This window comes from Polistes dominula, unplaced genomic scaffold, assembly GCF_049000335.1.
Source record: "Polistes dominula isolate Pdom_NZ unplaced genomic scaffold, Pdom_raw_medaka contig_16, whole genome shotgun sequence".
Lineage (NCBI taxonomy): Eukaryota > Metazoa > Arthropoda > Insecta > Hymenoptera > Vespidae > Polistes > Polistes dominula.
This window is the reverse complement of record NW_028301040.1, coordinates 1,954,102-1,967,835: the sequence shown is the minus strand read 5'-3', so window position 1 is coordinate 1,967,835 and position 13,734 is coordinate 1,954,102. Positions and strand designations below refer to the sequence as shown.

The window sequence follows — 13,734 nt, the reverse complement described above, 5'->3', positions numbered from 1 at the left end:
TAATTTTTCAGGTACTATCTATTGTCCGGTTCACCGGTTTGTGAAACGGACTGGCACAAGATATTGAAATCATCGAGCGTCGCTGCAGCGACTGCAGCAGCAGCAGCAGCAGGAAACGGTGGTGCACCTGTAAGGAAAGGTAAGGTCGGTCGGCCTCGAAGGAGCCGCGAATGAGGCGGCAACCCGGTCGGTCGCCCGAAGAAGGTTCAACCCTCTCCACAAGCGACGCCCGTTGTCGTACCAACGCAGGTCGACGTTGCGGACGTTGCCGTAGAAGGGGATCCCTATTCGCCGCCTCCGCCGGGTCATCAGCACTACCATCATCATCATCACCACCATCATCACGAACACCATCAGATGAGCCTCGTGCATCCGGGTCTGGCGGCTCAACAAACGACGCACATGCAACAACCATCCTCCGGCAGCTATCAAGAGTGGCCGCCGTGGGCGCAGGATCCTTGTGACTGAACAGACCCCTTCGACCTGGTGGTATTCTGCCAGGCCCGTCTCCAGCATGCGTCTCTCTCTCGGAGATCACGTCCTCCTCTCTCGTTGTAAGAAAATGTCGTCAATAAAAGATGGCGTGCGTGATGCGTGTTCGCATCGGGAGTAGAATGTGCGTTTTGTAAGACGATTGAAAATCAACGTGTACGTATATATACATAAATATATATATATATATATATATATACTATGTTATGGATCTTTCGATCGTCGCAAGTGCGTCGGAAACTAAATTCTACTGGCCGCTAGTTGCCATGTTGCTTTTTCGTTCGATCTCGAAAAAAAGTAGAAACGCCAAACTTTTCGTGCACGCGTGGAGGACGAGTCGCCGTCGATTTTTCTCTTCGCTCAACCAACACGTCTGCTTTCTTGTCTTCTTTATTCTGCTCCTTCAATCGATGTTCGGCGGTGTACGTGTACGAGTCAAAAGGATGATGCTCTTTCCTTTTCGATCTAAGCTTTCAAGTTATGTTCCTCCGAGAAATCGAAACGCACAGAAGAGCAGCAGACGACAGAAAATTCTCAAAGAAGGGATGCACGATGAACGTCAATAAAGAAACTTGGGCGATTCAAACGAGCGACCCATTTCAAATACCTCGACTCTTAGAAAATTATTTTTCTTTCAAAATTATCAGTCCTTTCGTCTCGCCGAGCAGCACGTTCCGTAAACTCGTTAAGCGTTCCTTGTTCCCGTGATCGTTAATGGTGTCTCTTGCTGCAAGGTGAAACCCCGTACCAACGTTAAGACTCTTAAACGATTGAAACCGTCATTTTAATCTTCCTCGATGGTTACTACGTTGTCTTGCTTCTCGTCATTTATTCTCTCTTTCTCTCTCTTTCTCTCTTTCTCTCTCTCTCTCTCTCTCTCTCTGTCTCATCCTTTCCCCATCTTTGTTCTGTCCTCCCTTTCTTTCTTTTTTTATTTCTTTTACTCATAATAATTGAACGGAACTCCATTCGCGTTACGCGAATAAAATTATTTTATTTTTTTTCTTTTATTAACGAAGATTATCGATTTAATTCATTGAACGAGGAATGCACGAGTGGTACACACTACATTCATAGTGGTTATATAAACGCGAATTTCTCTCAAGAATCAGAAATACGTATCTTCTGCACATGGTCACATCGACGACAAGTAGAAACGCTTTCTTTTACAGCCAATTGCTGCCTTCGAATAACGGCTGTGAATGTAGAAAGATGTAAATGTATGGATCCCCTTTCTTCTCCCGTGAATGAATCATGTCAAAGTCTTGCATGTATGTGTGTTTCAGAGTAAGAAAGAAAGAGAGAAAGGAGAAAGAGAGGGAGAGAGAGAGAGAGAGAGAGAGAAAAATAAAAATAAAAAGATGGGGGTCACGCATGAAGCAATTTGAAATTTGCATCAGCATCGATCTATGACATTTTGCGAGCTTTCGTATATTTCTTCGATCACTGACTATGAGATACATTGCGAAAAAAAAAAACAAAAAGAAAGAAAGAAAGAAAATAAATAAAAAAAAAATAAGAAAAAAACGAACATCGTTTTTATTTTCTATAGGAGAGACGCGCACATTTTTGAAACTCGAATTGAATTACGAGGCGCAAGAATAAAAAAAGGGGGATGCACGACATGAAGAAACTGTTTTTGTTTTTTTTGTTTTTTTGTTTTTTTCAAGCGACAGGGTTACGATCATCCGCAATAAATGTAACATAAATGTATAATCTTATAACACGTTGCGATATAATCTATAAACCGCACGTAGCCAATGTCGTTTCTCGAATGTTGGACAGGCTTTTATCCCTTCCAATTCTGTTTTACGTGATGAACAGACGAGGGAGAAGCTAAAATGCGACACCGATGACGAGCCAATTCGAAGCTCTCGATATTGAAACTAAAGACACAAGTTTTTGATGTAAACTGTACCATAATGGAAAGGATAAGAGAAAATAAAAAAACACCTCGATCGTTATACGTTTACTCGTTCCGTTATTAGCGAACTTTTGTCTCAAGAGCTCTGCGTACTTAAAACAAAAAATAAATATTAAGGGCTCGTAGGTAGGACTTTTGGAGAAAGCGACGCGGCAATCTTTGGAGCGAAGGAGAGAAAGAGAGAGAGAGAGAGAGAGATAGAGAGAAAGAGATAATTAAATAATTGTTCTGCGCGTTGATCTAACGACCGATTTTCAGACCAAGCAATGCACTTTTCTTTCTGTTAAATATGTCATCGGTCGCTGGATCTAAACTTTTAAATCATCCAACACTCAGCAAATTGATTTGTAAAGAGAGCGAGAGCGCGCGCAAAAGACAGAGAGAGAGAGAGAGAGAGAGTGCAAGAAAAAAATTGAGAGGAAGAAGTGCCGCGCCGATGGATCGTGTAATTTAATCTTGTACATAGGGTACCATTTTGTATATTGTTAAAAGTTTGTGTGATATAAATGGTTATGTATTTACTATTGACAAAAGAATAAGCGACGACGACGACGAGTCCACCGCGCGAACCCAACGAACCTATCATCCGCGCGATGACGTGCTATGAATTTTTTATTTTTAATATTAACAAATTACATGTTTCAACATGATTTATAGTTTCTTGATTTTTTCATTTTTTTTTCTTTTTACCATTTTGTTCAATGTATTTCTTCTTGCTTTTATTAATTTTCTAAGATCGCAATTTATTATCTATTTGAAATGTGTTATTACTGAGTTTTGCTAATTGTTTAAGCAAATTCAACATATGTTCAACATATTGACAGCTATTATTTAAACGTCTCGCGGATCGATCGTATGTTTCGCGCGCTTATTTGACTCGTAGGTCCGCGTTTAAAAAGACAGCAATAAGAAAAGGTTCGAAATGCGCCAGAAGGGTCGACATTCCTCGATTCCTGGAATAAATAATGCTCGAACTGCATCCTCGAATTCTGCAATAAGTAATAATTATTATTATTATAATAATAATAATATATAAATTGTAATAATTATAGTAATGATATGTATATTATATATATATATATATATATTTATATTATATATAATATTTGCATTATGTATAATTTCAATAATATATATTATTATTATAATAATAGTATTTATTTTGTCATTTAATAATAGGCGGCATTCTTGGATCTCGAGGCAATGTGTGTAAATATAATGGAAACGGGGGACGCGCACCACAGTATCTGAAGTTGAAACTTCGACAGGACACGTCCTCAGTTTTTCTTCGGCGAACGCGCGCACAGATCGGCGACGATCTTTTGCGTTTAGTTAATTTTGTTATTTGATTTATCTCGATTTTTTCTTAAAAACCGGGACCGGACATCTTTAATGCGGTTTCGCAAGCCTCTTGTAAAATACTATTACACGGAAAGACTCGGACACACATACGAACACGTTTATTAATTAATAAAAATACAACTTTTTAGAAAAAAAAAATGTATTGAGAATGTGGCTTATTAATTATTACCGCATCTTATCATCTTCTCTCTTTTCAGCTTTTACAACGATGAAAAAAAAAAATATAATAAATTCTACGAATTGAAGGTAATAATATCGTTTTTTTCTTTTTTTTTTTTTCAAAAAATTTCATTGAAATGTTTTTTTAAACGATAGTTGACAAAAAGTTTGAAGTAAAGATTTGAGTTATTGCATTAATCGAATGAAATTTATTTTATTACAATATTTGTAATGTCAATATTATTTTATGTATACTATTTTTCAAAAGTGGAAAATCCAGCTTTGTTTGCTCCATCACATCTACTAAATAGCTGTGAAGAATTCGTTCGTTTTGTAATTCATCGTTCAATAACGCTTCATTCTTAAAAAGCATTTTGTAACGACCGGATTTAATGTCTTGAAGCAATTTTACTTTACGTTGTTTAAACACTAATGATTTTAATTTCTGAAAATAATTATAAATTATACTTATAAAACGATAAAAACTTCATTTGTAAATTCTTCTTTTCTATAGCAAGGTGCATTAACGATATTAGTGTATCAAAGCAAAAGAATAAGCTAATACTAAATGACAAGAATACAAATTCATCTACAAATACGAATTAAAGATATTTGCACATTGTAACGTCAATTTAAATTAAAAAAAAAAATCTTCTTTAATAATTATTTATCCTTAGACATTATTTAGCAAGAAGCCATTACGTAATGGCGTAGCCTAGAAAAAAATCATTTTTCGTTTAATAAAAAATTGCATATCTTTGATTTAACTTACATAACTTTTAAGCATATCCATTTTCATGATTTCTTGATCTATGTCAGGAATAGTATCTTCAATCACCTTTAGTGCTTGTCTTTTTTCATCTAATTCTTTTACCATTTCTTTCATTTTTTCTTCCATTTGTAATATATTAGATTCTATTTGTTTCATTTCCTAAAAGCAATAATAAGATGAAATCAAAATTAATCGATTTTAAAACAGTTTTAATCTAATAAAAAAAAGCACCTTTAAAATTTGTTTTATTTTTAATTTCTGCTCTTTAATACGTTTGGTAAAGACTATTTTTTGATTTTGTTGTTCCTTAGGATTTTTCTTCAATTTGCCCATAACTTTATTCAAAATAACATCTCGTCTTCCTACACAAAACTCCATATCGTTAATTAATTTTTCTTGGGCTCTTTTCAAGTGTGAAAGACGCATTTCCATTCTGTGAATTTCACTTTTCATTACTGCTATATCACCACCACTACTGCGTTCACTTTTTATTTCTTTACTTGTCTCTTGCATTATTTGAACCTGAAGAAAAAGAAAATATCAAGATAAATCAATACAAATTTGTAGCATCGCTGAATAATATAATATTATACAAATTACTTTTTTCTCCCAAGATAAGCTTTCTCTCTGTGCTGTACTTAGTTCTTCATTTAAAGTTGCTTTCTCATTTATTAATACTTGTAAATCTCTTTGTAATTTTATAAGATCAAACTCTGCATTTTCCAATGACGTCAAATATTCATTCTTCTTAATACAATTTTTATCTTCTAATTCTTCCCTAAGCTCCTTTTGAACAACAAGATTTGTATTTAATTGCAAAAGTTTCTGATGCAACAAATTTATTGTTTTATTCATGTTTGCATCTTCCTTCTCAAATTTTTCTAACTGATATTGTATCTTCAAATTTTTCTGCTTCATTATCGTAACCTCTTTGTTAAGAAGATTAAGCTGCTGAAGTTGCTCATCTCTTTGCTGACTCAATGTAACCATGTATCCTTGCTGGCGTAACCAAAATTGTTGTGCTCTTTGATTGTTCTGTTCGGTCTCTTGAATATTTTTTTCTAAAGTAAGTATTTTTAAATCTTGCGGACTGATTTCTTCACCACCTTTACTCTCTAAAATCTACAGTAAAAAATATTATTCAACTTTTATATAGTGTAATTATAAAATTGTTTTAATCCTTTTACTGTAATAAATTTGTATAGATAAGAATATACTTTGACAGTAAAGTTTTATCTTCCTATGCACATTTTACAAATACGTTAACAGTCTAGGTGATCAAATATATGTATGCATTATAAATACCAACAGTATACTATGAGCTAATGTTAAAAGCATCTATAGGCATCTCAACAACGGTACAAGAGTTAAGAAAACATACCTGATCAATCATTTTGTTTAAACTAATAACTTTCATTTGTTTTCTTTCAATTGTTACGTCAGATTTTTTTATTTCTTTTTGCAATTCATTTATTTCCTTTTCCTTTTCATTATTTCTTAACGAGAGTTCTTGATATTCGATTTTTTCATTTTCTATTGAAGTATTTAATCTCGCCATTTCTAATAAATTCTTTCCATATGAATTTTCTACTTGAACAACTAAAAGTTCCTGTTCCTGTATCATCTTCTTAGTATTCATTAAAAGTTTATTTAAATAACGCGCTGCTTTGTCGTGTGTAATTTTTTCTTTTAATTTCTCAAAAATAAGATTCTCTTGTTCCATTTTCCAATTCATTAATTTAGCTAATTCTTTATCGATTTGTTCTTCTTTATTTAAATAATTTTGATATTCCTAAAGAAATATCTATAAGTTATTATTAAAATCAATGATATTTCAAGTACTGAAAATACGAATATACATACAGCATTCGCAAAATTATATTCATTCAGAGTTTGTTCCCCAAATTTAGTAATTCTAATTAATTCAGATTCAAGATTATTGATTTTTTCAATTCCAGTTGAAACCATTTTTGTGATAACTGCTAAATCATCTTCCACTCTTGATTGTAATGATGTTAAATTTTCATTATTTTCGGATTCTTTAAGCGTTTCTTTTTTTAATTTTTCTATTTCTGTTTGCAATGTATTGAAGGAATCATGCATTTTTCTACAAAATTTATAAATAGAAATAATATTATATTAATGATTTTATTTATAATTAATTAACAAAGATTCTATATATTATCTCATTAACTTACTGGCGTTCTTCTGTTAATTGATCATATATTTTATCACGTTTACTAATATTTAACACAACTCCATTCCATGCATTACTTAAATTTGTATGTTCTCTATGCAAAGCTTCTAAATCTGCATTTGCATCTGCAACTAATTGACTTGTTGCTATTTTTTCTTTAATTTTTAGTTGTACTTGTTCATTAACATTGGTTATTTCTTCTTCCAATCTCCAAACTTCTTCTCTAAGTTTAAATAAAATGCAATCTTTTTTTGTTTCTCATTAATTAATTCTTGCTGAAGAATTGCATCTTTTTGGCATGTTTTCTTAGAAATCATTAAACATTGTTTCATTTCTTCTTCCCAATTGGCAAATTGATTTTGTAAGGCGGTCATTTTTTGCAAATCACGCAAAAGTTTATCTTCTTTGTCTTTTTCCTCCTGCATCTTCTCCTTTGCTTTTTTATGCAATTCTTTGATATCATTAACTTTCTGATTTTTTTCTTCTCGCAAAGATGTCAGTTTCATCAACGTATTTTTGTATTCTTCAATAGTATTTTCTTGTTGCATAATTTCTTGTTGTGCATAATAAAGTTGTAGACTTTCTTCTTCATGTTTCTTTTTGATAGATTTTACAATTGCTTCCTAAAATATTATTATTCTTATCAGACTACTATTAATTAATCAAAAAAAAAAACAAAAATAATTTTGTAGAAAGAACTGTTGACAAGTTAACAAGAACTAAATTAGGAAAAACAGAAAATAAAATGTAACAACCAAATTGGTGAATGAAAATAAAAAATTACTAAAGCATTTGTAATTTTATAGGGGGGTAAAGTAAAAACATACTGTACATTAATATTCTTCTTACAAGATCAAGTATTTCTTCTGAAAGTTTATTATTTAGGCGAAGAAGATGTTCCTTTAGTGCACTTTGAAATCTTTTCATCAATGCGTCATCCGGATCTATAACATTTGGAGCCTGTACAGAGGCTTTGCCTAACCAAAATGATTTGGATAGCTTCTTTGAATTCTCTATTTGATTAAATGTAGATGAATCATATTTAAGGGATGATGATAGGTTCTGTACTTCTGTCTCACACATTGTGCAATATTTAATAGGCTAGCTTAATCAAAATAAAAGATCCACTAACTCTACAAAAAACTTCAAAGTACTAGGTATGTATCTAATATTTTATGATGATCAAATAGATTGTGTGAGTTACTATAGTAACGTATAATGTATGTACATGCTTATAAATCAATAACTCATGAATAGATTAATTCAAATGATTATTTATTATGAAACATGACGGTCACGAGTTATGGTATTATAAAAGTAATAGCCAAATAAATGCATGTATTGAAAAATCCGACTTAAATATAAGTATACATTCAAAGAAAAGAATCAGATATATGTAAGTATAAAGGAAAAAGTACTATAAGATTTTATACAATTCAGAGTTCATTACAAGATAGAATATTACTACATTATTATAGTTTTAAATGTATATTTTTATTTCTATAGAATATTCATCTCTATTTATATTTACATTATTTTATATTAATTTTACTTAAACGAGTAAAAAAGATTAGTTTTACATATATACATAAGGATACATAACCTAAAATTGGTTGACTATGATAAGTGGTAGTCTACACACATATGTAAAGTAATATCAAACTCTAAGTTAAAGAAAAGCTTTATAAATAAACAATATTATAGATTTATTTGAACATAAAATAATTTATATTACTTCATAACTAAAATCGAGGACAATTATCTTCGTTCGTCAGTCAAACAATAAAATAAATATACAATTTAAACAACATTTTAAATTGAGTACATACCCTAATGATTATATTTCTCAAAAATTTAATAGTTATTTAATTAAATCAATATATTTTACTATTAAATAAACAATTTAAAATGACTACTATATATATATATAGCACTAATATTGACTATACTGAAAAACTTTCACCACATCCACATGTCCCTTTAATATTTGGATTGTTAAACACAAACTCAGAACTTAGTTTGTTTTCAATATAATCCATTTCCGTTCCAAGAAGCGATAGTTGAGCTTTTTTATCTATTATTATACGAACTCCATCTTGTACCACCTCTTCATCTAGCTTGCTTTTTTCTTTAGCATAATCTAATGTATAACTCAGTCCATTGCAACCTCTTTGTTTTACACCAACTTTAAGACCAATCTGTAAGTATTAACACATGAAAGGAAGCTCTTTAAAAACTACTAACAATTGAGAATAATTATAATAACATTCTATTTCGCAATGTAAAATATTTAAATATATATATATATATATATATTTTATTATATTGTGAATTTAGATTTTACTAATGTAGTATTATTCTAATATACTATGTTATGTAATAATTATATGACATACATAAAAGTCACTAAATATGTACTTACATATTCTGATTTATTTTCCAAAATTTCCTTAATTTTCTTAACAGCATTAGGTGTCTGAAATAAGTAAATATATAGATTTAATTATTCTATATATAATACTAACTTGTTTCTTAAAATAGGCATTACTGTATTTTGACATATATTGTACTGTCAAATGATAGAAACATTTTTTTTTTAGCAATTATGAATTATTATTATAAAAATTAATAATGATTTGTGCACAATCATATTTGTTTTTATTATCTTCATAATAATACTAAAATAATAAAAATTATAGGTTATATTGTACTTCATTTATAAAAGAAAAAATTTTCGAAACATAATTGCATATATATTATATTTAGAAACAAGATAATAAATTTTTAATTGTTTAAATACTAACTAATGTCAAAGCAGCTCTCGTAGAAAGAATTTTTCGTCCTTTGACAGCTCGAACAGTGGCGGCAGCCATCATGGATGACGCCATTTGTAAAATACACTGTAGTTTGTTCATAATATGAAATAGTAAAAAGTTTATGAACTACTTTACATTTGTAAGATGGCGCAGTGATACACTTTTATTGTTAACACGTTGAGCGTCACGCAAATTCTTAGGAAAATCAACCTATCAGGCCACAGGCGTTACTGTGTATTGATAAAACAGTTGAATGTGTCAGTCATCCGTGACTGACGCGGCCTTAACTTTCCGTTTAGTGTCAGTCAGCCGATGACTGACGTTCAACTTTACGTTTAAGTCGCGTCCGTCACGAGTGACTGACACACATATATATATATATATATTATAATAATATTATAACATTGATACATGTTTTTAAAATTGTTTAAATGATAAGGTGTATAAATTTAAATAAATTATTTTTACAGTTTCATAAAATAAGATTTTATTTAGCGTGAAAAATGAAAGTATATATTACGCATATATGCACTAATAAAAATTAACATTTTTGTAATGAATTACGTAAATGATAAATCAAATAATTATTTTGTTAAAACTTTTCAGTTTCATCCTTGTGGAAAACGAAAACATCTTTCAATAACATGTTAGATCCGTCATAGTGGAAATTAACGGTTGGTTTATCCAAGGGGAATCCAGCAGGTTTATCGTCAAATTTGTAATCACCGAAGATTCGAGACGAGTAAATTTTAGGTTCATCTAATACTGGGCTGACATAGATAAACATACGTAATGGGAAACCTTCTGGTTTTCCTTTAGGGAGAAGCAACCTTTCTGGGAATCCATAAACTCTTTCGTTGTATTTAAGGGTTTCTGAGCCATCCAAAGCCTTTTCGATCTTCTTGTAGAAAACTTCACCAGGTTCCGGATCAGGAGATAAGTAGTAACAGTCTTTGCTGCTTCTGTCGATTTTGTTTATACCGGCATTTACTGTAAAAATAATTATCACATTAGTAAAAGTAAAATAAAATCAGTATATAAATTGTAATACTTACAATCAAGTATCCAGTTGTCAATCTGATAGAAATATTTGAAGTTTTCTTCAAAGTTAAGTAATCTATGACGTGCATCATATTTAGGTCCGAGGAAAATGCGAATAGCTACTTTGGCACTTTTTTCAGAATTAATGGTTATATGGAAATTGAATGGTTTGTGATTGAGACGATATTGTCTTGCTTTGATAACGTAACTCTCAGCTTCTTTTTGGCTCTCAACCACCAAACCGTTGTTAAGGGATGTATCAAATTGATCAAAGTAAGTTGACAATTTGTCCACAGCAAAGGATTCAACTTTGAAACTTGGGAAAACAACCATATCCTTAGTATAAGGCTCCTGACGTACTTTGTATCTATCAAAATCCATTAAAATAATGTTGTTAATGTAAATAATGAATGTAATGTTTTAATGTGATATGACATATTTATTAACAAACAATACCTGTAGTAATAATAGATGATCCTCTTGTAGAGCCGATAGAAAGCTGGATCTCTTAAAGATGTAGCATAATCTTCAAGAGCGCTTGGTATAATTTGGTACGGTGTTGCAGGTTCCACGTTATATCCAAGAATCTTTCTAGCATAATAGTCTAAGCTTCCGTAGAAATCGTAGTTGAATGAATCCGCATTACCTTCAATTAAATTTCCAAGAATATTAATACCATTTGGACTATTAATATTGACCATTTTGGCATTTTTATCCCAGACAAAACCAGAATCAATGGCACCAGTGATACGTGATTCCATCTCGCGTACATCCTGAAAATAATAGAAAAATGACCCACCCAAATTTTAATCTATTATACAAATATAATTACATGGAAATAGTATATTTTGTATAAACTGAATGGTAGATACCTTGATATATTTGTATTTGTAAAATGGGAACGTACTCCAGCGTGGACGTTGTACGAATGGCAGGCCGTTGTGATAAGTCAAGGTTGGATAATATCCAGGATAGAATTCTTGGGACCAGTCAAAATCTTCTACCTTCTCAAGACCGTTTGATAAACGTTCTAAGTGGTAACGTGCCATAATTTGTTTGTGTCCGTACAAATATTCTTCCCCACGATAAACCGGGAATTCAAATTCTTCGCTTTTCAGCCAGAAGGGGTATTGTTGTCTGAAGTAGAAGTAATACAAGTTCAAACCAATATCTTCAGTGAAATAATTTAGTTTGCTCTCTCCATCATATTCTTGTTTGTAATACCAGCCAGAATAGTTCGCTGGGATAATGTATGTGTCATATCCAAGTGACTTTTGCGAATCTGAAATATTATTAATAAAAATATATTCTTTATGCTCTGACAATAAATTATAAATTTGATCTAAAAACTTGTGTTAATTTAATCAAATTTGAAATTTATTATTATCTACATAATAATAAACTTTCACGTATGTTATTTTTTATTTTTTTAACAAAACCAGTTTTTTTTCCCCAAAATTCTAAATAACGTTATTTCAAAGATCTGTTTTTCTTACCTAGTTTACCAAAGACCTTTGCGTGATTTGCCTTTTGAAGAACTTCAGAATTGAAAAATGCATAAGGATACATCTCATAGAGAGGTGGAAGTTGAATATAAACAGTATCTGGACGTCGAATGACAGCATTGTAAAGAGCATAAGCAAATTGGCCTTCATTTATATATATGCGAGCCCACAATGCTGTTTTGTAGAAGACATCAAAATCTTTGGCATAATAGAACAAACGGAACAAAGCTATCGATTCTTTTAGGACTTTAGGATAATAGACTGAGAAAACGTTGCCACGTGGTAGCATTCCATGTTTGTATAGATATAGGAACTCTTTCACAGCATCCTAAAAATATTTCATAATTATATTTATCATTATATATAATCAATAAATTCATATAATTGCAAAATCATTAATTTGTTTCCAATTATTTAATTGTATATTTTTATAATATGTTAGATTATAAAAACTTCACAATATATCTATCATAATTATTCTGATTTCATAACATATAAAATATAGTATAAATATGATTTTATTTTTTAAAATCAATTACATACTTGATTGGTATAGGAATCGATGTTGGCTTCAATACTATATTGTTGACCTTCAGTATATAAATCAGGATTGACGATGTCTGGTTGTGAAATGTGATACAAAAGGTTGTATATCTTCTTTTGTTTTAATAAAAACACTTTGTCAGCCGTTTGAACAGTGTAATATTCAGCAGAGACAAGGCAGAAGGCCAGGACGGCCAGAACTACCAAGTTCCTGTACATGATTAGTTTAACAGACTTTCAGAGTGACCAGCTGTCTTTCCTCCACCAATTCTATGCACAACAACAGAATCCATCCATATTTATAGTATCATCACTTCCTAATCAACATGGCTCAGGTCATAAGGGCGACTCATATATTTTGCAAGGAAGAACGTACAAAAATGATACAGGGTATTAACGGTCATGTTTACCAGTGATTACTCCAGTTGAGATCTTTTAATGGTGTAATTATTTATACCTTTTTTTTTATTTTGCATACTATCGCGCGTATTATCTATTAAACTAATACTAATTTATTCTTTTTACGTTATTTTTTAAATGAAAATCAAAGAAGAATATTTATATTAAAAAATCGTATCTTTTTTTTTTTTTAAACTAGTATTGTTAAATTTAAAAAGAAAATTTATCATAGAATTATTTATAAATAAAATAAAGTGAAATATAAGTGCAGACAAGCTTCTTTCTAAATTTTAAGTTGTTTAAAGGATTTTATAATTATTCAAAAGCAAAATACCACTTATAGAAAATAAATCTATTAAATGTGATCAACTTTAACGATAAATAATAAAGAAAAATAATTTACATATTTGTAATCTACATTTAATTTATTCATTAAATGAAGATACATTCAATGCATAAAAACATATCTGCAGGCTAAAATTAAATTGATGGTTATTAAGATAATGGAGTCAACCTGAGATTAA

The 13,734-nt window shown here is 30.8% G+C and overlaps 4 protein-coding genes across 5 annotated transcripts in view; 1 reads left to right on the top strand and 3 right to left on the bottom strand.

The window, feature by feature from the left end:
- Positions 1–2,812, top strand: part of LOC107067182 (uncharacterized) — a 108,209-nt gene extending 105,397 nt beyond the window's left edge. For both annotated transcript variants that reach the window (XM_015322452.2, XM_015322451.2), the window contains exon 5: positions 12–2,812. In XM_015322452.2, the coding sequence (XP_015177938.1) occupies positions 12–174 (163 nt within the window). In that variant the 3' untranslated portion in view covers positions 175–2,812. The remainder of the gene's footprint in view (positions 1–11) is intronic.
- l(2)41Ab (lethal (2) 41Ab) lies at positions 2,279–8,457 on the bottom strand. The gene is given in 9 exon segments (XM_015322454.2): positions 2,279–4,382; positions 4,710–4,868; positions 4,941–5,231; positions 5,310–5,831; positions 6,091–6,501; positions 6,573–6,816; positions 6,908–7,157; positions 7,160–7,529; positions 7,756–8,457. Coding segments are annotated over 9 exon segments (2,709 nt in total). The 5' UTR covers positions 7,990–8,457; the 3' UTR covers positions 2,279–4,154.
- A 138-nt stretch (positions 8,458–8,595) lies between these two features.
- MagR (Iron-sulfur cluster assembly 1 homolog MagR) lies at positions 8,596–9,863 on the bottom strand. The gene is made up of 3 exons (XM_015322457.2): positions 9,711–9,863; positions 9,329–9,382; positions 8,596–9,104 (listed from the first exon to the last, which is right to left on the bottom strand). The coding sequence occupies exons 1-3, from the start codon at positions 9,819–9,821 to the stop codon at positions 8,850–8,852; spliced, it is 420 nt and encodes a 139-aa protein (XP_015177943.2). The 5' UTR covers positions 9,822–9,863; the 3' UTR covers positions 8,596–8,849.
- A 317-nt stretch (positions 9,864–10,180) lies between these two features.
- Positions 10,181–13,101, bottom strand: Hex70a (hexamerin 70a). The gene is made up of 6 exons (XM_015322456.2): positions 12,812–13,101; positions 12,260–12,596; positions 11,636–12,045; positions 11,220–11,536; positions 10,778–11,130; positions 10,181–10,712 (listed from the first exon to the last, which is right to left on the bottom strand). The coding sequence occupies exons 1-6, from the start codon at positions 13,028–13,030 to the stop codon at positions 10,315–10,317; spliced, it is 2,034 nt and encodes a 677-aa protein (XP_015177942.1). The 5' UTR covers positions 13,031–13,101; the 3' UTR covers positions 10,181–10,314.
- Positions 13,102–13,734: the final 633 nt, after the last annotated feature.

Bases quoted from the DNA above. Each gene is read 5' to 3' on its own strand.
- MagR (XM_015322457.2), bottom strand. From the start codon at position 9,821: ATGAACAAACTACAGTGTATTTTACAAATGGCGTCATCCATGATGGCT. The intron at 9,383-9,710 runs GTTAGTATTTAA...TACTTATTTCAG, and splicing joins CGAGAGCTGCTTTGACATTA to ACACCTAATGCTGTTAAGAA. The intron at 9,105-9,328 runs GTAAGTACATAT...TAATACTTACAG, and splicing joins TGGAAAATAAATCAGAATAT to ATTGGTCTTAAAGTTGGTGT.
- Hex70a (XM_015322456.2), bottom strand. From the start codon at position 13,030: ATGTACAGGAACTTGGTAGTTCTGGCCGTCCTGGCCTTCTGCCTTGTC. The intron at 11,131-11,219 runs GTATTGTTTGTT...GGATTTTGATAG, and splicing joins ATCATCTATTATTACTACAG to ATACAAAGTACGTCAGGAGC. The intron at 10,713-10,777 runs GTAAGTATTACA...TTATTTTTACAG, and splicing joins TGACAACTGGATACTTGATT to TAAATGCCGGTATAAACAAA.